The sequence below is a fragment of the Bos mutus genome, chromosome 12 (genome assembly GCF_027580195.1).
Source record: "Bos mutus isolate GX-2022 chromosome 12, NWIPB_WYAK_1.1, whole genome shotgun sequence".
In the NCBI taxonomy this organism is placed as follows: Eukaryota; Metazoa; Chordata; class Mammalia; order Artiodactyla; family Bovidae; genus Bos; species Bos mutus.
Window position 1 is genome coordinate 79,360,692 of NC_091628.1, and position 26,752 is coordinate 79,387,443.

Below are 26,752 nucleotides of genomic sequence, written 5' to 3' on the forward strand. Positions count from 1 at the left end.
CATATTCATCTATATTATCTGGTTTTTCAAAGCACAGATGGGAAACCAAAATATATTGCCGTGTTAAGTTGCTTCAATCATGTCCAACTCTCTGTGAGCCTGTGGCCTGTAGCCCACCAGGCTCCTCTATCCACGGGATTCTCCAGGCAAGAATAGCGAAGTGGGTTACCATGCCCTATTCCAGGGGATCTTCCCGACCCAGGGATTGAACCCGCATCTCTTATGTCTCCTGCATTGGCAGGCAGGTTCTTGACTTCTAGTGCCACCTATTTGTACTCCCTATATGCCATGTGCAAACAGATGAGGGGTTCCATAAAAATTTAATGGGTAGGAGTTGTGGAGGGGGGGTGCAGAAACTATCTTGCAAAGCTGTATATAGTTTATGTCTCAAAAGAAGCAGAATTTTATCCATACTTTGGAATATGATTTTTGCTTGTTGAATGTCTCTAACCTCATTGATTACCCTCTCAAAATCCTGTAAGGCAGATTAATAGTTATTGCTGTTGTCAGAATACAACAGTGCTATTCTCACAAAGTTGAACTGAGAATCCCATGAATAATATATAGGATACCTAGCACAGTGCCTGGGCACACAGTTTATGCTGAGTGAGTAGTACTCTCTATCAAGCTGTCCTATTCTTCAGGTCACAGACAAGAAAGTTATTGGACAGGTTTAGCAGCGTTCACATCCTGACACAGCTCACACAAGGCAGAGTTAAGAGTCAGCTCAAGAATGCTGCTGCTGCTGCTGCTAAGTCGCTTCAGTCGTGTCCGACTCTGTGAGACCCCATAGACGGCAGCCCACCAGGCTCTGCCGTCCCTGGGATTCTCCAGGCAAGAACACTGGAGTGGATTGCCATTGCCTTCTCCATTGTGTGAAAGTTAAAAGTGAAAGTGAAAAGTGAAAGTGAAGTCGCTCAGTCGTGTCCGACTCGTAGCGACCCCATGGACTGCAGCCTACCAGGCTCCTCCATCCATGGAATTTTCTAGGCAAGAGTACTGGAGTGGCTTGCCATTGCCTTCTCCACAGCTCAAGAATACCAGCCTGTGACCTGGAATCTCCTCCCATGTCCATTCCTAAAGCCATCCCTCCCAGTTCTACAACCAGTGGGGGGAAAACAAAGCAGCCATATGTCCTTTACTTATTTAAAAGTAAAGGAATGAACTCTGAAATGTCACTCTTTTAAGTCAAGATATAGAATCAATTAAATGTATATGTCAAGCTAAAAACAGACGCTGATGATGAAAAGATTGAAGACAAGAGGAAAAGGGGTCGGCAGAGGTTGAGAGGTTAGATAGCATCATTGACTCAATGGACATGCATCTGAGCAAACTCTGGGAGATAGTGAGGGACAAGGAAGCCTGCTGTGCTACAGTCCTTGGGGTTGCAAAGAGTCAGACATGACTGAGTGACTAAACAACAACAATATAAAAACTACCTTTAAAAAGAAAATAAAGGGTGAGCAGATTGTTCTGAAAAGACCACGTCTTCCAACTAGACAAGCCACTGTGCATGTGTCTACAGCCTTATACTCCCCCGAATGCCAGTCCAAGGGCTGGTTCCTTGGGTTGAGAGGCAAGACTTGCTTCATCTAAACATCTTTTGGGAAACACAGACATCAGTATCTCCACTTACTGGGGTCCCAATTTCCTCCTCTGTGACCCCTCTCCCATCACAGTGAAGATCCCCTTGGTCTCCTCCTTTGAATCCCAAGATTTCTTTCATTACCACCTCCTAGGCGCCAACCTTTCTGCATGGCTCTATGCTCCTCTCCCTCTGTGCCAATCACACACCGAACACACACCTGGTTAACCTTTCACCTGTCTTCCTCGGCACCGGGTGAGGGAGGGAGGTTAAACCTTCTTTCTGACACTGAATGATCAGCAACAAAATAAAATTCACAAGCTGAGACTGGATATATGTCTACGAGCTCCCTGTATTCCTTTTCTTGAAAAGTAACTGAAACTCTACTTTAGGCCAGCACTTTGCCAATATATCTGAGCTTGACAATTACCCAGGGCACTGATTAAAGACACACACCTAGAAAATGCATTTCCCTAGAAGACGGCCTTAGGAAGCCAATGACAAAAAACATCACAGCTAATTCTGCAGATGGTGACTGCAGCCATGAAATTAAAAGATGCTTGCTCCTTGGAAGAAAAGCTATGACCAACCTAGACAACATATTAAAAAACAGAGACATTACTTGGCAAGCAAAAGTCCATCTAAGTCAAAGCTATGGTTTTTCCAGTAGTCTTGAATGGATGTGAGAGTTGGACCATAAAGAAAGTTGAGAGCTGAAGAACTGATGCTTTTGAACTGTGGTTTTGGAGAAGACTCTTGAGAGTCCCTTGGACTGCAAGGAGATCCAACCAGTCCATCCTAAAGGAAATCAGTCCTGAATATTCATTGGAAGGACTGATGCTGAAGCTAAATCTCCAATACTTTGGCCACCTGATGCAAAGAACACTGGAAAAGACCCTGATGCTGGGAAAGATTAAAGGGAGAAGGAGAAGGCAATGACAGAGGATGAGATTGTCAGATAGCATCACCAACTTGATGGACATGAGTTTGAGCAAGCTCTGAGAGCTGGTGATGGACAGGGAAGCCTGGCATGCTGCAGTCCATAGGATCTCAGAGTCAACTAAGCAACTGAACTGAACTGAATTCTTATGGTCACCAAGCTGACAATTAACTATACATCAAATATATTTATTTTAAAAATAATGTTTTTTTGCCATCACAATTAAAAATGCCAATTTTATCCATATTTTCACTGCTAAACTTTCAATAATAACAACCATATTTTTAGAATCGTCCTAATTTTCTTTTCTCAGTGATATTGGTGTAAACCTCCAACACATGCATGCATGCCAAGTCATTTCAGTCAAGTCCAACTCTTTGGGACCCTGTGGATCACAGCCCACCAGGCTCCTCTGTCCATGGGACTCTCCAGGCAAGAATACTGGACTGGGTTGCTATTCCCACATCCAGGGAATCTTCCTGACCCAGGGGTTGAATCCAAGTCCCTTGTGTCTCCTGCATTGGCAGGTGGGTTCTTTACCACTAGCGCCACCTGGGAAGTTTCAAACCTGCAATAGAGGCCTTCTGTTTTAACCAGAGCATTGGTAATGTGACAGGTTAGGGATTATCTTAGGTGACGGTACAAGGACATGTTGTTATCAACAGGCTCCCTGTAATTTCCTGTGCTCCTCTTACGTCTCCCAGCAACCTCCCTGACATGGCTCGAAATTAGCACGAGCAATTTGACAGGATCATAACACCTGCCTTACAGCTATAACCACACATTTCTCTTGTGAAATTTAATGCGCTTGAGTAATATGCTAAATCTGATTTGTTCTCATCTAAGGAAGATATACAAACAAAAAAATAAGACAGGTCATCAAAATCACTGGAAAAACCTAGAAGCCATAAAACAAACTCGAGGTTTATGAAGAAATATAATAAAGAAAATTTTATTATAAAGTATTGACCCTAAGAGTGTGTTTTAGTAGTTCTTTACATATTTTTAGATTTTGTTTTGCCAGTTGGTTGATGCAATTTAGAAAACATTTTTTAAAAAGGTGACACTTGAAAGGTACAGTATAGTCATATTTTTGTGTAAAACTAACCTAAGTAAAGTGAACAATGCTGGCTGTGTGTTTACTGCCCTCAGAGTGCTAAACATGCATTGACTGAATAAATGAATAGTAATGTAGCCACTGAGAATAGCAGTGGCATGAATGATTAAAATTATCATTATTTTACAATATTAAACATGACACTTGAATAGCTTATGAAGTTTTAAAGCTGCAAGGGGTCTAGACTTCTAAAATATGAACCCCATGTTGCAGATTTATATTATTTACCATTTCCTCCGATTCCTCAAATAGCCTTCATATCCCCAGCCACCTCATCTCCTGTTGTTTCTCCAGTAGCTCATCTTTTTGTCTTTATTGCAGTCATATTTTCTCCCTCTGACTCTCTTCTTTTAAAGAGACTTACATAAAAGAAAAACATATTGCATATGTTGATCTATACAGTTTCCATTTCTAGTTCTCTTCATTCTTCAAGTGGACACAGGTTTCCATCTGGTACTGAAGACTGTGAAGGTAAAATCATTTCTCTTGTCCACTGGATGACACGCTATGAAGACTGGTATCTTAAGCTGCCACTGGCTACCATGTGAAGCTTGGAGATGGGGCTGTCCCTGGGGTCCACAACCCACATTTAGATCCTAGTACAATCCCTTGAGCAAGAAATTGAGTTGCACCTGAAGACAGATTCCATCCTGAACCAGTGGCTCTCAAATTTTACTATGTTATCAGGACAACATGATGACCTTGTTTAAGCAGATGGCCAAGCCCCACAGTGAGAGCTTTTGAGCAGGTAAATCTGGGGAGGGGCCTCAGAATCTGCATTTCTAACAAGTTCCCAGTTGAACCACACTTTGAGAACCATTTCCTAAATATTTCAATTAAGTAGGCCAGCAAACTTTTTTTTTTCCTTAAGCATATTTGAGTTGGGTTTTCTATTATTTGGACCCAAGAAAACTGTTCCATCTGATAAACCAATGAGTATCTGAATGACAGGCTTCCCAGGTAGCGCTAGTGGTAAAGAATCCACCTGTCAATTCAGGTGACGCAGGAGACCAGGGTTTGATCCCTGGGTCGGGAAGATCCTCTACAGAAGGGAATAGAAACCCACTCCAGTATTCTTGCCTGGAGATTTCTATGCACAGAAGAACCTGGCGGGCTACAATCCATGGGATCCCAAAGAGTCAGACACAACAGTACATCTGAAAGACATCCCCTTCACTCCATACAAGCCTGAATTATTCCATCTTATTTAAGTATTCATACACTGAAAAATATATGAAGGGAAGTCATGAAGAAATTATTATACAGAACAACACCGATTTCATAGTATATTCAGGGTTTATTCCTACATCATACTGTGCTAAAATTAAATTTCATCACATCTTATAATCAAATATTGGAGGTATACTCAAAAATTATTTAATACTTAGATTTCTTTTTCTTATAATAGGAAGTTCATGATATTTTCATGTGGAATATTATTTTTGATTAATTTAAATGGAAATTATGTGTACATAAGGAATATAATGAAAAAGAAAGATCTTATTTTACTTTGAATATAGTAAAAATAACAAGATTTGTAACTAGCATTTGTTTAACATACAACCTATCATTTTATTTCTCATTCATCTTTCACAATCCTAATGAAATGGTAACCTGTATTTAAAGAGTATAAACACAAATCAAAATACACGTTTCAATAACTAGAAGCTTCTCTGGATGCAATATTGTAGAGAAAATGAGTTGAGCTCAAGAGTATAACTGTTCAGTCTTCTGGCTCCTAACACAATCCATCAGATAATAAACTGGCAATCCAGAAAAACATCTAATTCTGCTTCATTGACTACACTAAAGCCTTTGACTGTATGGATCATAACAAACTGTGGAAAATTCTTAAAGAGATGGGAATACCAAACCACCTTACCTGCCTCCTGAGAAACCTGTATGCAGGTCAAGAAGCAACAGAACCAGACATGGAACAATGGACTGGTTCAAAATTGGGAAAGGAGTAAGTCAAGTCTGTATACTGTCACCTTGCTTATTTAACTTTTATTCAGAGAACATCATGAGAAATGCCGGGCTGGACGAAGCACAAGCTGGAATCAAGATTGGCAGGAGAAATATCAATAGCCTCAGATACAGAGATGACACCACCCTTATGGCAGAAACTGAAGAGGAACTAAAGAGCCTCTTGATGAAGGTGAAAGAGGAAAGTGAAAAAGCTGGCTTAAAACTCAATATTCAAAAAACGAAGATCATGGCATTTGGTCATGTCACTTCATGGCAAAGAGATGGGGAAACAATGGAAACAGTGACAGATTTTATTTTCTTGGGCTTCAAAATCGCTGCAGCCATGAAATTAAAAGACACTTGCTCCTTGGAAGAAAAGCTATGACAAACCTAGACAACACATTAAAAAGCAGAGACATTACTTTGCCAACAAAGGTCCATCTAGTCAAACCTACGGTTTTTACAGTAGTCATGTATGGAGGTGAGGGTTGGACCATAAAGAAGTTGAGTGCCGAAGAACTGACGCTTTTGAACTACGGTGTTGAGAAGACTCTTAAGAGTCCCTTGGATGGCAAGGAGATCAAACCAGTCAATCAAAGGAAATCAGTCCTAAGTATTCATTGGAAGGACTGATGCTGAAGCTGAAGCTCCAATACTTTGGCCACCTGATGCGAAGAACTGACTCATTGGAAAAGACCCTGATGCTGGGAAAAATTGAAGGCAGGAGGAGAAGGGGACGACAGAGGACAAGATGGTTGGAAGACATCACTGACTCAATAGACATGAGTTTGAGCAAACTCCAGGAGATAGTGAAGGACAGGGAAGCCTGGCGTGCTGCAGTCCATGGGGTCACAAACAGTTGGACACGACCGAGGGACTGAAAAAAAACACCACCAACTAACCACATAGTTCTCCATAAATAGCTGGTAACTGAACCAATAAATGGCATAGTGATTACACACATACGACACAATGATCTGTATCTCTAAATTTTATATCTGTATAAGTCTTTAAATATGAAAAGTGAGTGAAGTCACTCAGTCGTGTCTGACTCTTTGTGACCCCATGGACTACAGCCTGCCAGGCTCCTCCATCCATGGGATTTTCCAGGCAAGAATACTGGAGTGGGTTGCCATTGCCTTCTCCTTTTTAAATATGAAAAAGTGGTCCATTTTCAGTTTCAGCTTTTAATGTTGGTGACTAATTTATACCAACTAACTTATTAGAAATACTAATTACACACATTTTTGTCAAAAATATTTATACTCATACTGACTTCCAATAAAACTGTAAGTATTTTGCATTTCAGAATCAATCAAACTTCATGGAGAAATTAGTCCCTAAAGGACCTACAGTTCTTCACTAGAAACAAGAAATACATTCTGCATTAAATTACTGAACTACATGCGTAACAGTGGTGCCAATGACTTTACAATGGTTCACTGGCCAGCCACTGGGGGCACTGACCTCTCACACAATTTACAACTGTTTACACTCTTCTTCCTCTTAAACAAATTGAGCTCCATTGTTTAAAATCTGAAGAACAGAAATCTGGATAATACCAAACACACAGACTTATTACAATGCTTTTTAGAAGTTCTCAGGACATAAAAGAAAGTCCCAAAATAGCTCATCCAAAAACCAAACACATCATGCTACATAAAATACTCTTCTAAGGCAGAACAGGTATGAAAATTAAAGACAGTAATTTAATTTAAAAGTAGATAAATGGCTTACTGAACACGTGCATGGAAACAGCCAGCCACTGAGCCTATTTGCTTATGTGGTGACATGGGTCAATAGTTTGGTTTTCATTAAATTGCTGTATTTTACGGCGTTAGGGGGCTTCCCTGGTGGCTCAGTGGTAAAGAATTCACCTGCAATGCAGGAGATGAGGGTTTAATCCCTAGGATGGGAAGGTCCCCTGGAGAAGGAAATGGCACCCCACTCCACTACTCTTGCTTGGGAAATCTTATGGACAGAGGAGCCTGGCGGGCTACAGTCCAGGGGTCACAAGGTTCAGACGTGACTTAGTGACTAAACCACCACCACCACCACCACCATGGCCTTTGGAGCATGCATTTATACAAAGATCAGCTGGAAGATGCCATAAAACAACAGATTTTATATATTTAAGTACAGTGGAAAGGAACTCTTCCCCTCTGACACACAGAAAAATTATGTTTACAATTAAGGAATTCCTTTTTACGAAAATGATATGAATCCCTTCTTGACTATTAGTTTCTAGACACATTTTTGCTTTTCCTTAAAAATTTTCTCATCCCTTCATAAAAATCCTCAAGATGCCATTATAATCTTCGATGTAATCAACTTAACACGGTTACACTTCAAAAGGAAACATAATGACCCCCAAATTAGATCTAAATATCAGATTGTCATAATCGCATCAATCCATTAATTCCACTGAGGAACCACTGTATTCAAATATTTATGTTAAATCCTATGGCTGAGAAAATAATTGCCCTCAGCTCCTCAACTCCCACCTACCTACCCACCTCGAAGAAAGAGCAGAGCGACCTCTCTAGACATTCTTGTGGAGATGTTTAACAAATGCTTGTGAAAGTTAATTTCACTGAGGCTCAGAGAAGTTAAGTGACTTTCACAAGGACACACAGTGAACAACAATATTGGAGAAAGAACAAGGAGCTTGCTTTGTTTTTTTAATTCCAATTCCCAGGCATTTTCTAGAGCAGTCTGCCTCTGCATTTCCATCCTGTCCAAACATTCTCACTCAGCTCTCCTAAAGGGCAGATTATTAAATTCAATGAAGGCTTTATTGGGATTCCCAGGTGGCGCAGTGGTAAAGAATCCTCTTACCAACGCAGGAGACTCAGGAGACTCGGGTTCAATCCTTGGGTCAGGAAGATCCCCTGAAAAAGGAAATGGCAACCCATTCCAGTATTCTTGCCTGGGAAATCCCATGAACAGAGGAGCCTGGCGGGCAAAGAGTCAGACATGACTGAGCACGCATGTATATGCACGCACAGAAAGGCTTTATGAATAACAAATCAGTGTGCTATCCCTCAAAAGCCTTAAAATTCTTCATCTAGCATTTAAGCATGGAGAAGGCAACGGCATCCCACTCCAGTACTCTTGCCTAGAAAATCCCATGGATGGAGGAGCTTGGTAAGCTGCAGTCGATGGGGTCGCTAAGAGTCTGACACAACTGAGCTACTTCACTTTCACTTTTCACTTTCATGGATTGGAGAAGGCAATGGCAACCCACTCCAGTGTTCTTGCCTGGAGAATCCCAGGGACGGGGGAGCCTGGTGGGCTGCCCTCTATGGGGTTGCACAGAGTCGGACATGACTGAAGCGACTTAGCAGCAGCAGCATTTAAGCAGGGCTGTCTGAGATAGAAGCATTCAAAAACGTTACATGCCAGGCAGATTGATGAGTGATAGATGTAGCATGTCCCCAGAACCCGCATATCAAGATGCAAAGGTTGACATGCTCACCTTCAGGGCACAAAGGTAACGCTCATGATGACCTAATCAAAATTGTTCAGTTTTCTCTGCACACTTTTCTTCTTTCCTGGTGCACTGCCATCAATTCACATCTCTTTGTTCTAAAAAACGCCATACATACATTTTTAAGCGCATGTATTTGAACTTCTGGATTTTATATTATAAACACTTTAATTTTATAAGAGCAAAAATAATATCTAAGTTGATTTAGTCATACTATCCAAAATGGGTAATACACAAAATAATACTAGTTCACGTCCATGAAAATAAGAAATATGTATTCAACTCTCCTACCTATGTTTTCTTTTGATTTTATGGAAAAGGAAAACCAAAGGTTGTGAAAGAGTTTCCCCTATTGCTGACTCCAGTGAATCCTTATTTAGTGCTAAATGCAATCACTCTAAGAATTTCAGTTACAGCTGAGAGAAAAGCTCTTTGTTGGTATGAGTAATTTAGCCTCAGTGATTTCTGTTACCTGGACTTCTTTTGATGCTAATGAATGAGGTGTTCTTTCTCCTGCCCAATATTTGAGCTATTATGTGCACTATCTCTGACATACGACAGAAAGGAGAGGCACAATCTGCTTCTCCACAAAAAAGGAAAAAAATCAAGATATATTTTCAATGGAAAAATGAGGCTCCTGAATAATGAGGTTCTCATTTCAAGACTCCAAACTCATGAAAATATTTCCCCTAAATATTATAACATAAAGAAGGCTGAGTGCCCAAGAATTGATATTTTTGAACTGTGGTGCTGGAGAAGACTTGAGAGTCCCTTGGACAGCAAGGATATCCAACCAGTCCATCCTAAAGGAAGTCAACCCTGACTATTCATTGGAAGGACTGATGCTGAAGCTGAAGCTCCAATACTTTGGCCACTTGTTGGAAATAACTGACTCATTAGAAAAGACCCCGATGCTGTGAAAGACTGAAGGCGGGAGGAGAAGGGGATGACAGAGAATGAGATGGTTGGATGGCATCACCGACTCGATGGACATGAGTTTGAGCAAGCTCTGGAAGGTGGTAATGGACAGGGAGGCCTGGAGTGCTGTAGTTCATGGGGTTGCAAAGAGTTGGACAAGACTCAGCAACTGAACAATTTCCCCTAAATATGTTGTCTCAGGACAACTTTAATATGCTTGAAGAGAAGCTACCTATTGATTTGGGGGACGTATTTCTTCTTGGGTTACTCAGTATGATAGATAGAGAATTTTATATATATATAAATATATATATATATATATATATGCTGCTGCTAAGTCGCTTCAGTCGTGTCCGACTCTGTGAGACCCCATAGACGGCAGCCCACCAGGCTCCCCTGTCCCTGGGATTCTCCAGGCAAGAACATTGGAGTGGGTTGCCATTTCCTTCTCCAATGCGTGAGAGTGAAAAGTGTAAGTGAAGTCGCTCAGTTGTGTCCAACTCTTAGCGACCCCATGGACCGCAGCCTACCAGGCTCCTCCATCCATGGGATTTTCCAGGCAAGAGTACTGGAGTGGGGTGCCATTGCCTTCTCTGATATATATATATAACTTTTTGACTGTGCAGTGTTGCATGTGGGATGTTAGCTCCTCAGTCAGGGGTTGAACCTGTACCCCCTGCATTGGAAGCACAGAGTCTTAACCACTGGACCACCAGGGAAGTCCCTGAAGAATAATTTTGACCACCTCTTTCAAGTTATAGAAGAAGTGAATGAATTCATTGTTGTTCAGTCTTTCATTCATATCTGACTCTGCGACCCCATGGACTGTAGCAAGCCAGGCTTCCCTGTCTTTCACTATCTCCTCAAATTCATGTCCATTGAGCCAGTGGTGCCATCCAACCATCTCACCCTCTGTCACCCCCTTCTCCTCCTATCCTCAGTCTTCCCCAGCATTAGGGTATTTTTAAATGGGTCAGCTCTTCACATCAAGTGGCCAAAGTATTTGAGCTTCAGCATCAGTCCTTCCAATGAATATTCAGGGTTGATCTCCTTTAGGATGGACTGGTTTGATCTCCTTGCAGTCGAAGGGACTCTGAAGAGTCTTCTCCAGCACCACAATTCAAAAGCATCAATTTTTCAGCACTCAGCCTTCTTTATCGTCCAACTCTCATATCTGCACATGACTACTGGAAAAAACCATAGCTTTGACTATACGGACTTTTGTCAGCAAAGTGAATGAATTCATACGTATGAAAATATTTTCCATCAAAGCATGCTCAAAAGTAAGTAGATATTTTTATATTATTCTTTTGTATTACTAACACAACACTAATTTTAGGGCTCAAATCTATTCAAACTGAAGTTGCTCAGTCATGTCTGACTCTTTGCAATTCCATGGACTGTAGCCTACCAGGCTACTCAGTCCATGGAATTTTCAGGCAAGAGTACTGGAGTGGGTTACCATTTCCTTCTCCAGGGGATCTTCCCAACCCAGGGATTGAACCTGGGTCTCCTGCACTGCAGGCAGATGTTTTACCATCTGAGCCACCAGGGAAGCCCAAGGAAGGAATCTAAAGAAGTCTATCCAGTACACAGCTAACAAATCAATTATTTGCTTTCTTTCTCAAAAAAATATTTTCTTAGTTTCTTAAAAATGTCCTTTCTTTCTTAAAGATGAGTTATTTTCACATCAATACTGCTTTTAGAACTTATACAAATAGTGGTGTTGATCAAGAAAGAAAAAAAAAGTTTATAACTTGTCTTCTGTATTTTGGAGAAGAAAGGGTTTAATTAAATGGCCAAGTCATTTTGTTTAGAGAAATAACTAGTTTTGTCTAACTGTTGTGCACAGCAGAAAATGACAGCTTTGAAAGAGCAGTAATGACCAATTAGGAAATACATTGACCATGCTTTTTGATTTCTTGATTTGGGCTCCTTGTTCTCATTGGCTAAATCACAAATTTACATTCATGCATTGCTGTAAGAGAAGCTTCTAAGCAATACCTAACTCACTGGCCTCTTTTCAGAAAAAAATTTAGCCCGCCTTTTCCTAGGAAATATCCAGATGAAATAATAAATCAGGAAACCGGAGTGGGTCACTATTGACTTGGAAAAATTTGATGTTCGAACAAGCGATCACGTACAATTAGGAGGATAGGCACTTTGGCACAGAAGCCTGTCCCACCACATAAATTAAGACTGAGGTGACACAAGGTCAGACCAGTGAGCACTCTTATCAAGGTCTTATTTTTCTTTTCCCTTTACAAAGCCATCATTCTAGCCAGCCTTAAATAAGATGATTTAGAGTAGACAGAAGAATGAGTTCTATTACCAAATAGAGTTTCTTATTTGCCAGGAAATGTGATCCTTGAAAAGACAAAGCACTCTTTTCCAAAGAAAATGAGATTTGCAACCTTCTTGCAGCTCTCAATCTTTATCAATTTAAGAGTTAATGGGAAATAGCTTGAGAATTTACCCATGTGGGGCTCTGAGAATGCCCTGGCCCATCCCCCGTGGTCCTCTCTACCCAGCAGTACTATACTCCTCCTCCTTCTCAGATGTGACTCACGACCTTGAATCCCAGATAAGGCTTGGAATCGAAATTTCCCAAAGGACAAAAGCTTCATATCTCCCGGTTCCACCCTGTTTGAAGTTTCCGTTTGCCAAGATTCTCAACACAGGAAGACACTTTTTTTCACACTTCTGTTGCCTGGAGATGCCCTCTTAAGTGTCTCGGAACCCAACTCACTCTAGTGTGTACTTGGTTGTGCAAGAGCCAGAGTGCTAGAGAGCTGTGTGAGTGTATGAGTGTGAGTATGTGTGAGCAATTTTAAATCGAATGCTCTTTAAAGTCTCTATATCAAAAAACACAAAAATAACAAAAACTTCAAACAACCAGAGTGTTCACTAATAGGCAGACAGTCTAACGACGTAATACATTCATACTATAGCACATCATATACTTATGAAAATTCTTAATCATATATGTAAAAACTAGACTGTGGGCCATGATCTATTCTTAAAGAAAAAAAGCAAGAAAAATGAATGGAAACAACCTATCTATATGTGTTCATAACACATATTTATATAATCATGGGAAAAGAGGGATGTATACACCCTAAATTTAATATTAATAAGAGGCTTTAATTAACAATAAGACTGAAGGGGAGACACAGCACATACATATTTAACTTACTTGAATTTCATTCTATGTGCTGAGGCACTTAAGGTATATATGTCAATAAAAGGAGGTAGTAAGTGAGTGCAACTCACTCAGGCGTGTCCGAGTCTTTGTGACTCCATGGACTTTACAGTTCATAGCCCTTCCCTTCTCCAGAGGATCTTCCCAACCCAGGGATCGAACCCAGTCTCCCACATTGCAGGTGGATTCTTTACCAGCTGAGCCACAGGGGAAGCCCAAGAATACTGGAGTGGGTAGTCTACCCCTTCTCCAGTGGATTTTCCCGACCCAGGAATTGAACTGGGCCTCCTGCATTGCAGGTGGATTCTTTATCGACTGAGCTATAACGGAAGCCCAAAGGAGGTGCAATAATATATAAATATACACACACAACATGAAATATCTGCTATAAAAAGGAATGAAATAATGCCATTTGCAGCAACGTGAATGGACCTAGAGATTATCCTATGGAGTGAAGTAAGTCAGACAGAGAAAGACAAATATTACATCTCACTTACATGCGCAAACTAAAAATAACACAAACAAATTTATTTACAAGACAGAAATAGATCCACAGACATAGAAAACAAAGTTATGGTTACCAAAGGGGAAAGATAAAACAGGAGTATAGGATTAACAGATACAGACTACTATATATCAAATAAAGAGCAAGGTCCTACTGTACGAAACAGGGAGGTATATTCAATAACTTAGATTAACCTACCATGGAAAAGAACAGAAAAAAAAAACATACACTCACACATGCGCGTGCGCACACACACACACACACATTGACATCTGAACGCCACTGTGCTGCACGCCTGAAATGAACACAATGTCGTAAATTAACTACACTTCAATTTTAAAGACAGACTTCTGGAACTCCACATGCATTCTAGGCAGAAAGAAAGGTAGAAAGCTCAAACAAATTCCTCCTACAAGATAGCTCCCTTTCAGTCCCCCACCACACCTCCAACTGTTTCTTCTGTCTCCTAATCCAGTTGTCTTCTCCTGAAGTTCGAGCCTGTGCTCAGTCATGTCTGGCTCTGTGACCCCTGTAGTCCGCCAGGCTCCTCTGTCCATGGGATTTCCCAGGCAGGAATACTGGAGAGGGTTGCCATTTCCTCCTCCAGGGGATCTTCCCAACCCAGGGACTAAACCCACATCTCATGTGTCTCCTGTTACAGGTAAGATTCTTTACTGTTGAGCCATCCAGGAAGCCCAGTCCAGTTAGACATAAAAGTTGATTTATCTCATTTTACTTATTTCCTTTTTTCTCCCTGCTGAGGTATGATTAGAAAATTCAGATGAACTAACCAGGAAATCAAATTTCTGTAATAGTAGAATTTATTGTTACAGGCAAAACCAGACAAGAAAATATTATTGCCTTGAGGATAGAGAAAATTTATGATTTGGTTTATAGTTTTAGGACTGCGAGCTGTAAGAAGAATCCTCAGTGATTTTGCATCTAACCCTGGATTCAAAGCTTCAGCATGGAACAGGGGGCCTTAAGGAATTTTCAGATTCTCCATAAAATGTATGCAGAACAAAAATATGTTAGTGACAAAAGCAGTACTATTTTTCACTTAAAGAGTAGGAAAGGGAGTCATTTTTCATTCCTGTCTATGAACAAAGTTTTAGTATTAGAATTAGAGAACTTCTTTACCAAATATGGGGCTTCTCTGGTGGCTCCATCAATAAAGAATCTGCCTGCAATGCAGGAGACCCAGGTTCAGTCCCTGGGTTGGGAAGATCCTATGGAGGAGAGAATGGCAACCCATTTCAGTACTCTTGCCTGGAGAATCCCATGGCCAGATGAGCCTGGTGGGCTACAGCCCATGAGGTCAAAAAGAGTCAGACACTACTGAGCAACTTTCATTCATTCATTCTTACCAAATACGAATCGTAGTTCAAATGTGACTTCAGCAGCCTAATTGACTGAACAGTGAAAAAGACAACCAAATTAGGAGCCAACCAAGTAACTTCCCACTGTCTTCATGAGATGTTTTGAAGAGGCAATCACCCAAAGTATTCCCCAATAAGCTGTTGGTTTGTAGTAGGTTTACAAATGTGATAACAACCCAAGGTGCCTTTTCTATCAGAAGTATTAGCATTGCAAAGATTTGAAAATGGAATGGACTCCCCTCTGCAGACAGCAGTCTTTCGGAAAGAAGGGTTACCTGGGTGTGTCTTTGTGGTACATGTAGATTTACACACATACCTAAACACACATAGGTAAATGCAATTGTGCGTATACTCATATATTAATACCCACATACATGCCGTAAACACATATACATGCAAACATATGTCTGAAGACATATTTATGTATTCAGATGTATATAACATATGTGTATAAATTTAAGGTAGCAAATACATATTTGCATACACATATATACGCTTTACGGAGAAGGCAATGGCACCCCACTCCAGTACTCTTTCCTGGAAAATCCCATGGACAGAGGAGCCTGGTAGGCTGTAGTCCATGGGGTCGAGAAGAGTCATACACGACTGAGCGACTTCACTTTCACTTTTCACTTTCACGCATTGGAGAAGGAAATGGCAACCCACTCCAGTGTTCTTGCCTGGAGAATCCCAGGGACGGGGGAGCCTGGTGGGCTGTCGTCTATGGGGTCGCACAGAGTCGGACACGACTGAAGTGACTTAGCAGCAGCAGCAGCAGCATATATGCTTTAACTGGCAACCAGAATATATATGCATAAAGAGAACTTCCCCAGGCCTTGGTATTTATATTATTTATAAGTACATATACATGATAACAGAGAAGGCAATGGCAGCCAACTCCAGTACTCTTGCCTGGAAAATCCCATGGACTGAGGAGTCTGGAGGGCTGCAGTCCATGCGGTCGCTGAGGATCAGACACGAATGAGCGACTTCACTTTCACTTTTCATCTTCATGCATTGGAGAAGGAAATGGCAACCTACTCCAGTGTTCTTGCCTGGAGAATCCCAGGGACAGGGGAGCCTGGTGGGCTGCCATCTATGGGGTCGCACAGAGTCGGACACGACTGAAGCGACTTAGAGCAGTAGCATACATGATAAAGCAAGATCTGAAAAAAGTGAATATATATATAACATTAATACCTAAAGACATCAACTCTTAGAATAGACACCAAGACTTCAAAGACTGTGGATGACCAAGAAACAAGATAATAGAAATAATAGCTGAACTCCTTGCCCCAAATGAGCAGAATTTGGAAATGAAGTAAACATGATGAATAGTGAGAGAAAGAAAAGTTTGGAGAGCAGGGAGAGGACTCAAGTACAGGACTGGAAATCAGAGAGTTTCAAGAACTAGAATGATTACTATTCAGTCTTAAGTTGGTTTACATTCCTGTGATTAAACAAGCCCACCCCTGATGTCTCTAGGACCTGTACTAATGTTTCACTAAATCAGCTGACCTTTGAACTACACAGGTTTGAACTGCACAATGCCACTTACAATGTGGATGTGTTACAATAAACATGTACCCCAGTACTCCATGATCCAAGGTAGGTTGAATCTTTGGATACAGAACTGCAGCTAAGGGGGGTGTGGGGGCAAGGTGGAAAACAGAAGACCACTAAGAAAGAAAAACTGAAGAGTGATTCCACAAAATAGGTTTGGAGACAGTTATTCAAAGAAAAATGCAACCTAATTCCAAAGACACATGTACCCCAGTGTTCGTCACAGCGTTCTTTACAGTAGCCAGGACATGAACGCAACTTTAAACGTCCGTCAGCAGAGGAGTGGATAAAGATGTAATGCAAATATACAATGGAATATTATTCAGCCATAAAAAGGAACAAAATTGGGTCATTTGTAGAGATGTGGACAAATCTAGAATCTGTCATACACAGTGAATAGGTCAGAAACAGAAAAAGAGAGACTGTATATTAATGCACGTATGTGGAATCTAGGAAAATGGTCCTGATGAACCTATCTTCAGGGCAGAGACAGAGACGCAGGCGTAGGGAATGGACCTGTGAACACGGGGTGGAGGCATGTGAGATGAGGGAGATGAATTGAGAAAGTAGCACGGACATGTATACACTACCACATGTTAGACAGATAGCTAGTAGGAAGCAGCTGTATAACAGAGAGCTCAACTCGGCGCTCTGTGATGGCCTGGAGGGGTGAGATGGGAGGATGGAAGGGAGGTCCAAGAGGGAGGGGATATATGCACACCATAGCTACTTCACAGTGCTGTAAAGTAGAAACATTGTAAAACAACTATACTCCAGTTTTGAAAAAAATTTTAAGTAAAATGCAACTGTGAGGGGCAAGTAGGTCCAACAGTTCTAGGACAGACTATAAGGATTCAGAAAATCCAGCTCTCATGAATAATCATACACAGTTCTCATACTACTTAACAGTGTAGATGTCAGAAATAGCTGCCAGAAAAAAAATTACCAATACTTCCATATTAGGGGTATTTCCATGTATTTTAAGTATTTTCATACCATGTGTGTTTAAATCAATGCTTATAAGGATGTTTCATAGTCTGAATAAATTAAATCTATTAATCTTTTTTGGGCTCCAAAATCACTGCAAATGGTGATTGCAGCCACGAAATTAAAAGATGCTTGCTCCTTGGAAAGAAAGTTATGACCAACCTAGATAGCATATTAAAAAACAGGAACATTACTTTGCCAACAAAGGTCCATCTAGTCAAGGCTGTGGTTTTTCCGGTAGTCATGTATGGATGTGAGAGTTGGTCTATAAAGAAAGCTGAGCGTCAAAGAATTGATGCTTTTGAACTGTGGTGTTGGAGAAGACTTTTGAGAGTCCCTTGGACTGCAAGAAGAACCAACCAGTCCATCCTAAAGGAAATCAGTCCTGGGTGTTCATTGGAGGGACTGATGTTGAAGCTGAAACTCCAATACTTTGGCCACCTGATGCAAAGAGCTGACTCATTTGAAAAGACCCTGATGCTGGGAAAGATCAAGGGCAGGAGGAGAAGGGGACGACAGAGGATGAGATCACCGGATGCCATCACCGACTCAATGGTCATAAGTTTGAGTAAACTCCAGGAGTTGGTGATGGACAGGGAGGCCTGGAGTGCTGCAGTCCACAGGGTCACAAAGAGTTGGACATGACTGAGTGACTGAACTGAATAAATTAATCTTTAAATTATATAGATATTAAATGTATTTATACATAAAAATTATTCTGAATAATATCCTGAAGAATGTCAAGTTCTTTATATCCATAAAGATGTTCCAGAAAAAGAAACTAACTTTCAGAGAAATCAAATGACTGTCTCAGGGATGAATGACAGAAACAAGTTAACTCCAGTTAACAATTCAGACAAGATTCCTATCTAAGCCCAGAAGTGCCATAAAGTCCAGACTCATTCTATAAGCGATCATTCTTCATTTCACAGCAATTCCAGATAAAAATAAGAGTTTTTAATTTAGCAGGGCCTTCTCACCATTGATGAGTTTTCTGATTCTTTCTCCTGACTTTCTTCCATCAGTTCTATCACTGACACCATCTTACTCATCCCTGAGTACTGAAGCATATGATTCTATCTTCCAGCAGTCTTTAAAATGCCTCATAATTCTATCCTTATTCGCTTCCCCGGGAACTAGTATTTAAACATGATCTAACCTGAGTTCCTCCCCATCAAGTGTCAATCCCAACCTGCTGGGCCCCCAGGCACCATATTATTTCCATGAATCACTGACCATCAATTATGTTCAAACTCCCATGTTCAAACTGCTTCATGGTTCCTATATACTGTTTAACTGAGCACAGGCTTCACATTCAGCGTGCTTCCCTTGTGGCTCAGCTGGTAAAGAATCTGCCTGCAGTTCTTCTGCAGGAGACCTGGGTTCGATCCCTGGGTTGGGAAGATCCCCTGGAGAAGGGAAGGGCTACCCACTCCAGCATTCTGGCCTGGAGAATTCCATGGATTGTGTAGTCCATGGGGTCGAGAAAGAGTTAGACACGACTGAGCGACTTTCACTTTTCACTTTCACCTTCAGGTTCAGAGCTCTCTGCCAGATGAGAGCTGCAGCTCTCAACATATCTCCCACTAGGCTTCCCACAGCCCTAACTTCCAGTGAAGCCAGCCCCAGAACCCTTCACTCTTCTCCAAACACACCCACATGTTTTTCTGCCTCTAAACCATTTCTTCCACTTTTCTTCACTCAGAATTCCAACTGTCCACCCTTTGGAATAAAAACCTCCTTACACTAAAAGACTTATGTCAAATGCTACAATTTTTCCAGAATTTACATCACAATATTTAATTCCTACCTTAATGGAACCCTCATAGAAATACATAGAAATTATATTCTTCTTTGCCTTATAGGCATTTGGTATTTCTCTGAACCTCCCTACTCAGCGGGAACCAGTCATGTATTCCTCATCTTTTGTAGCACCTGTATTTTTTTTATTTTATTTTATTTTTAAACTTTACAATATTGTATTAGTTTTGCCAAATACCGAAATGAATCTGCCACAGGTATACCTGTGTTCCCCATCCTGAACCCTCCTCCCACCTCCCTCCCCATACCATCCCTCTGGGTCGTCCCAGTGCACCAGCCCCAAGCATCCAGTATCGTGCATCGAACCTGGACTGGCGACTCATTTCTTACATGATATTATACATGTTTCAATGCCATTCTCCCAAATCTCCCCACCCTCTCCCTCTCCCACAGAATCCATAAGACTGATCTATACATCAGTGTCTCTTTTGCTGTCTCGTACACAGGGTTATTGTTACCATCTTTCTAAATTCCATATATATGTGTTAGTATACTGTATTGGTGTTTTTCTTTCTGGCTTACTTCACTCTGTATAATAGGTTCCAGTTTCATCCATCTCATTAGAACTGATTCAAATGTATTCTTTTTAATGGCTGAGTAATACTCCATTGTGTATATGTACCACAGCTTTCTTATCCATTCATCTGCTGATGGACATCTAGGTTGCTTCCATGTCCTGGCTATTATAAACAGTGCTGCGATGAACATTGGGGTACACGTGTCTCTTTCCCTTCTGGTTTCCTCAGTGTGTATGCCCAGCAGTGGGATTACTGGAGTTAACTGACCTTCATTTTATTATTTTTTAACTTTTCCTTTTATATGGGAATACAGTTGATGAAAATGTCGAATTAGTTCCAGGTATACAGCAAAGTGATTCAGTTATACATATGCATGTGTTTACAACATCTTACGGGGCTTCCCTGGTGGCTCAGTGGTAAAGAATCCGCCCACCGACGCAGGAGACACAGGTTTAATCCCTGGGTCAGAAAGATCCTCTGGAGGATGAAATGGCAACCCACTCCAGTATTTTTGCCTGGGAAATCCCAGGGACAGAGGAGCCTGGTGAACTACAGTCCATGGGGTTGCAAAGAGTCAGACATGACTAAGCAACTACACCACATCTTTAATAGCACAACATCTTTAACAGTAAACAGAGAGTCTAGCAAATATACAGCACTTAGTGTGTGCAAGTGTGAGTGCTTAGTCACTCAGTCGTGTCCAACTCTTTGCAGCCCTTTGGATTGTAACCCTCTAGGCTCCTCTGCCCATGTGATTCATGGGTTTGATCCCTGGATCTTCTTGACCCGGGGATCAAACCCAAGTCTCCTTCATCTCCCACACTGCAGGCATATTCTGTACCCACTGAGCCATCAGGGAAGGCCATATAGCACTTTATGTATGTGTGTGTGTGTGTATGTGTGTGTGTGTTAGTTGCTCAGTCGTGTCTGACTCTTTGTGACCCCATGGACTGTATGTAGCTTGCCAAGTTCCTCTGTCCATGGAATTCTCCAGGCAAGAACACTGGAGTGGGTTGCCATTCCCTTCTCCAATAGCACTTTATAGAACTGGCTACAGTGGATTCAATTAGCTTTTCCAAGTTCCTAAAACTGAAACTCTTTTAAGTGATGTATTTCAAAAAGTGATTGGAAAAATGTTTAAGAAACCAATACTTTAAGTGTAATCACAGGTACCCAGGGGGTTATTCAGGATATCCTGAATTCCAAACCAAATATTTGTTTTTATAGAATCAAACATTTGACTGTTCTTAAAGAAATATTTCACTAAAATGAGTTTCCTCCTCATTAGACCATCACATCCACATGAATAATCGCTGGGTCAGATCTTTATGCTATAGAATTTGGAGGAAGATCCATGTGCCAGGAGCCAGTGGAGACTGGGAGAGAGAGACCACTTGTGATTGTGTGTAAACGTCATCACTTTCAACCAGCTCATCTAAAGTAAGTATGTCTCCTATGAGTCACGGTGTAAGAATCCCAGTGGACTTAACTTGAAAAGAGCACAGTGTATCTCCTACAGCTGCTCTCCCGTTGAGCCAAAATTGCTGTCCTGGCTTGACCTTTTGAACTTTGGATCAATAACAGGTCCCCCCACCCCAAGACATTAATGAAACTAAATTGCTTTCACAGTATCAACTGACTAACAAACACAAAGCCAGGCTCTTTATCTGTCTATCTCTTTCTATCCATTCATCCTAGCTCACCTTTTGCGCATCCCAAAATAATGTTATATAGACATATACAAGCATATTCATCTGTACTGAGTACTGACTTTATGCAAAACACTATTCTAAGTCTCCTGCATCTGTTAAACCTCACAAAAATCCCATAAGATAACTACTTTATTATTCCCATTTTACAGAAGAAGAAATCAAGGCTCAGGAATGTTAAGTAACTGCCCAAGTTCAGACAGATGTTAAGTGTAGGATTCAAATCCTGGAAAACTTCTCCCAGAGCCCACAGTCTTAACCACTCTATGATACCCTGCCAGAGCAGAACTGTGTTTTCTTCACAGAGGTGGGGAAAGTCTCTGGAAGTTACTCTATTTTTGAAAATCATCTATAGGAGCTCATCACAGAGACCAAGGCCCAGAAGCACATAAAACATAAAAGACAACCTGCTGTTTCTATCTTGAGTGAGTGCTCAGTTGTGTTCGACTCTTTGCAACCCCATGGACTGTAGCCCAGGAGGCTCCTCTGTCCATGAGATTTCCCAGGCAAGAATACCGGAGTGGGTTGCCATTTCCTTCTCCAGGGGATCTTCCTGACCCAGGGATCGAACCCATGTCCCCTGTGTCTCCTGTATTGCAGGCAGATTCTTTTTACTGCTGAGCCACTGGGGAAGCCCATGTTTCTATCTTACTGGCCATAATATAGGAATTATTTCTTGCAGACAGAATGGAGTAGCTAAACTTGAAGCACAGAATAAGCGGGCAAGCTGGCAAGATAACCAGATAGACTGTGTGTAAGGCTGTCCTCACTGACCTGGCAAATGTAGCCAGTGCATTTGCAGGCGCAGATTCTACACCAGGCCCAGCGAGCCGGCATCAATGGGCAACAGTCAGAAAGATGAGGACTGGAAACAAACGCAGTTCTTTCATTCGGTCTTAAATATAGAGAAGCAGGAATGTACACACAAGCAAACAAAACCATGCATGACTCAGGGCTGCATTTTGCACCAGGATGGAAGGAATGTAGTGACAAAGATGTCAGGATGAAACAAAAAGTCATTTTCCATGGGAGATAATCAGAGTACATATACATACCACAGCTACCCTTTAACTAACAGAAAGGAAACCGATCAGCTTCTTTAAAGGGGGAGTTCAAGCTACTGGTAACCAGAACTAGCTTACTGGCTAAAAAACTGCATTCTGCTTCTGATGTTTCCAATCCAAGAACAATGCAAAATGCCCTGAAAAATGTGTCCAGAACTCACGATATTGAGGAGGCCTTGCCAGAGGCAATCAAAGCCAGAGAAGCCAGGTAACAGTTGAATTTGGAGAGAAATATTAGACAATACTTAGCTTTCATTCCAAAGGGCTGCCCTTAATAGCGCTGAAGCATGTGGGACTGACAAGCTAAAATAAGTTGTGGCATTCAATACTTTTAAAGGTTGAACCGCAGCCTCCAAGGCTACACAAACACACAGGAGCACCTGTGGCCCTCCAAATTACTTATATAACTTTTTTTTTTCATTGTCAAACAGCCCACATATTACGTACCCTCCCTGTGCTTCTAGGCCCAAATGCCACAGGAGAAAAAAAAAAACATTTTTCTATAAACTCATGCTTGATCTCTCTGTTAGTGTTGGACTCTTATTCTCAGTACACTGTGGGTAAAATAAGTGGATTTTTTTTTTTTTCCTACGAGTCTGCCAAACACTGGTGGGAACGCACTGTGTGTATTCCCACAAAAGTGCACTGAGGATGCACTTTTACTGACCGAGGGCCTGGATCATTCACAATGACCTGATTGAGGTTCTTGGCTCCAAGCAAACGGTGCTGTTATGAGAAACTGGTTATAGACGTGAGGGGTGTTCTCTTCGAAGAAATAGCTTGACCCCTTCCAGTATGAGAACCCAAATCACTCCTTTAAAATGTGCAAAGGAAATGAATTTATTTTCACTCCACCCTTACAAAACACCAAGCTGCATTGAAGCCAAAAAACGGGAGCAGCAAAAACAATACAAAAGCCATCGCTCCCAAGAAAACAGGGGCCTGCTCGTGTTGGTGTACGGTTTTCTGATATAGGCCACTACGTGTCAACTACATGCTACCTACGAGAGGGCAAATCCACATTCAAAAACACAGTGGGCTTCCCTGGAATTTAGGAAAATCACATTCTCCTGTACTTCCTTGGTAAAGAAAGAAAACACGGGTCAGAAACTAACGCCACACTGTCGATCAGCTACCCTTCAATTAAGAAATAAAACAAATAGGGGCTTCCACTCTGCAAATATTATAATTAACATGCGTGATCAGGGTGGAGGGGCTTCCACTCTGCAAATATGATGATTAACATGCGTGATCAGGGTGGAGAGCCCAGCGAAATAACTCCATTTACGGGGAAGTGGGGAGGATTGGTCTGTAATGAGGAAGCAACAGTAGAAGCTGAGATTTATAATCGAGCGAGGGAACCTTAGCAAATATTATTTCCACTGAAGTCTGGGCCCTAGGGCAGAGGTCGGGGTTAAGAGACGTGATTCCAGAACCCACTGGCGGAAGGCAGGGCCCTCCCCCCCTCCCCCGCTCCCCGTGGTGGCTTCTAGGATGCTGATGGGATGGTCCCCAGCCTCCGCTTCCCCCAGGGGGCCGAAGCCCCCTGGGGAGCGCGTGCGGAGGGCCCGGCGCCGCACCCCCTTACCTGCACAGGTGCTGCCGTCGTAGGTCTCGCACACCCACTCGTGGCACTCGCACAGGGGCCCGAAGTACACGCCGGGCTCGCTCACGTGACAGATGCACACCCCGCAATCGCAGCGGCCGCGGCCGTGGCACAGAGCGCCCCCTGGGGGCTGCCCGGGCGCGCGGCACCTGCGCTCCGACTCAGCCCGGGACAGCCTGCACGCGGCGGCGCCCGGGCCGCTCCTGCAGGGGCGACAGACCACAGCGGGGGCCACGATCACGTCCAGGCACTGCTCCTTCTGCTCCGAGCACCCGCCCCCAACCCGCCCCGCCGCCGCGGCATCCCAGGGTCCACCCAGATCCCGAACTGGAGACCGAATGCCAACCCCCTGGGGATCGTTAGCCTGGGCACCCCCTCCTCCCCCGTTTCTCCGAGAACCAAGCTGATGCTATCCACTGGTCATCACCGGAGAAATGACCACAGATGTCTAAGTGGTGACCTGCCCCACCGAAGAAGAGGACCGTCTTCCAGGTGAACTGGAGGATCCGGGCCTGCCCCTTGGAGGTCCGCCACTGAACCTTACACAGTGCATTTAGATTAAATGCAAATTAATCCAAAGTCTGACTCTTGGCTGACTTTTCAGTTCTCTTTCAAAAGTCCTGTTGCTAGCTGATGGTCAGGAGCAGTTGTTTTATGAAAAAGGAGAGATGATTATATAGAAAGAACCATACAGGTTATGATAACAGAAGACATAAGGCTTTTTCAAGTTGCAAGAAGCGATACTTATAAACTATACTTTCAAAGCATACAAGTTTAGTTATCGCGATGTGCCTCCAATCCTCTTTGAAAATGTCATGCAAAATGTTAATGCGAGCCCCACGCAATAGCTCTGCCTTCTACGTGGTGAGAGCACAAAGGTACACCTGGCATGGCAGAAAATTCCTCCTGATACGTATTGGAGTAGGAGGAAATGATAAATGTATTCAATGATTGTATTTTTCCCAAGGAAGGGCAAATGAACAGGGGTAAGGTAATACACAGTGTAGATGGAAGAAGAATCATCGGAACAGGTTGAAAAACAGTTGATGTGGCGTCCAACTTCCTAACTGCCCTTGGCTTGGGGCAGCCATCCCGGAGCTTTGAGTCCCGCACGCAAGGCAGGGCAGGTCTGTCTTCAAGAAAAACAAACCAGACTTACCTCAGAGACGGCGAAAAGCTCTGTGGAACAGCTGACAGCCCCCCCGGCAGGAGAAGGGAGGACACCAGCAGCAAGACGCTCGCCAAGCCTGCGGGACGCATGCTGAGTTTCCAGGCTGCAGAAGCAAGGAGCGTGGCTGCGAGGTGGGGCTCCCGGGGGCGGGGGGGCGGGGAGACCGAGGGGAGAGACGTGCCCCCAGCAGACGGCCGGGCAGAGGGACCCGCAAACACCCAGGCGTGCAGGACCCGGGCTCTACCCGGAGCTGCGAGGGCGTGGACGAGCTGCCTGCGAGAGTTTGGGCGGCAGCACTCTGGGCGGGGTGCTGGTACCAAACCCCTCAAGTGGAGAGTCTAGGCAGGGAAGTAATTAGAAACAGTTGTACAAGCAGATGGTTTATTTTGACATAAAAAAAAAAAAAGAAAGAAAGAAAAATGTCCTGTTCAAAGATTTGAGAGAATCGTTCCTTTCTTCAAGTACAGGCCCCAGAAATATTTGACAAGAGGCTATTTGGGCTGGCTGACATTAAAGGGACAGATAAGATAATCCCCAGAGATGAGGAGAGGAAGGGGGGAGTTAGGTGATGTCAGGAGGGAATTCCTTTTCACCCCTTGCTCTTCAAGAACGTGTGCTCTTGGACTGCCTGTGGTGTGAGTTGTGAGGGGCAAGCAAAATGAGTTAAGGACCGCTTTTTTGCACTTTTGATCCTGCGTTTTAAATTATGGATCTCTCGTTTCCTTAAGCCTTTAAAAAGTGTGTCATGCTTCTAGTTGTTCGGGCCAGTAGTTTATCACACCACATTTTTTTCTTGACTTGGACAGTTCAGACTGTAGTTGTTCCAAGTTCACCCCGTTCTCCCGCATGGATTGAGTATGAGAAGATACAACATGTGATTCCAGTGTCAACGGCACTGAAAAATCATGGGTGTCACTTGCAAAGCACCTACTCAGTGCCAGTCACTTAGGAAATTCTCTCTGCAATTGTAGCAATAGCCACACATTCATTTCCTCATTTAGCAAACACAGGTTGAGCATCCATTAGGTGTCAGGCTCTGTGCCAGTAAAGAAGACGCAGCAGACAATTAAGGAGACATGATCCCTGCTCTAGGAATCCACTGGACTAGCAGACATAAAGCAAACTCAGGAGCATGAAAAGAGGAAAGGCTGCCAGTTACTCCCATCTTAGCTCCAAGCATCTGATCTAGTTAAGACGCTCCAATATAAA

General features: G+C 42.6%; 1 protein-coding gene across 1 annotated transcript in view; it reads right to left on the reverse strand.

Annotated features, from left to right (window-relative positions):
- The window catches only part of ITGBL1 (integrin subunit beta like 1), a 236,817-nt gene extending 210,950 nt beyond the window's left edge, over positions 1-25,867 (reverse strand). Inside the window, exons 1-2 of the mRNA XM_070380773.1 lie at positions 25,532-25,867; positions 24,355-24,575 (exon numbers count right to left, since the gene is read on the reverse strand). Of these exons, the coding sequence (XP_070236874.1) occupies positions 24,355-24,575; positions 25,532-25,632 (322 nt within the window). The 5' untranslated portion in view covers positions 25,633-25,867. The remainder of the gene's footprint in view (positions 1-24,354; positions 24,576-25,531) is intronic.
- Positions 25,868-26,752: the final 885 nt, after the last annotated feature.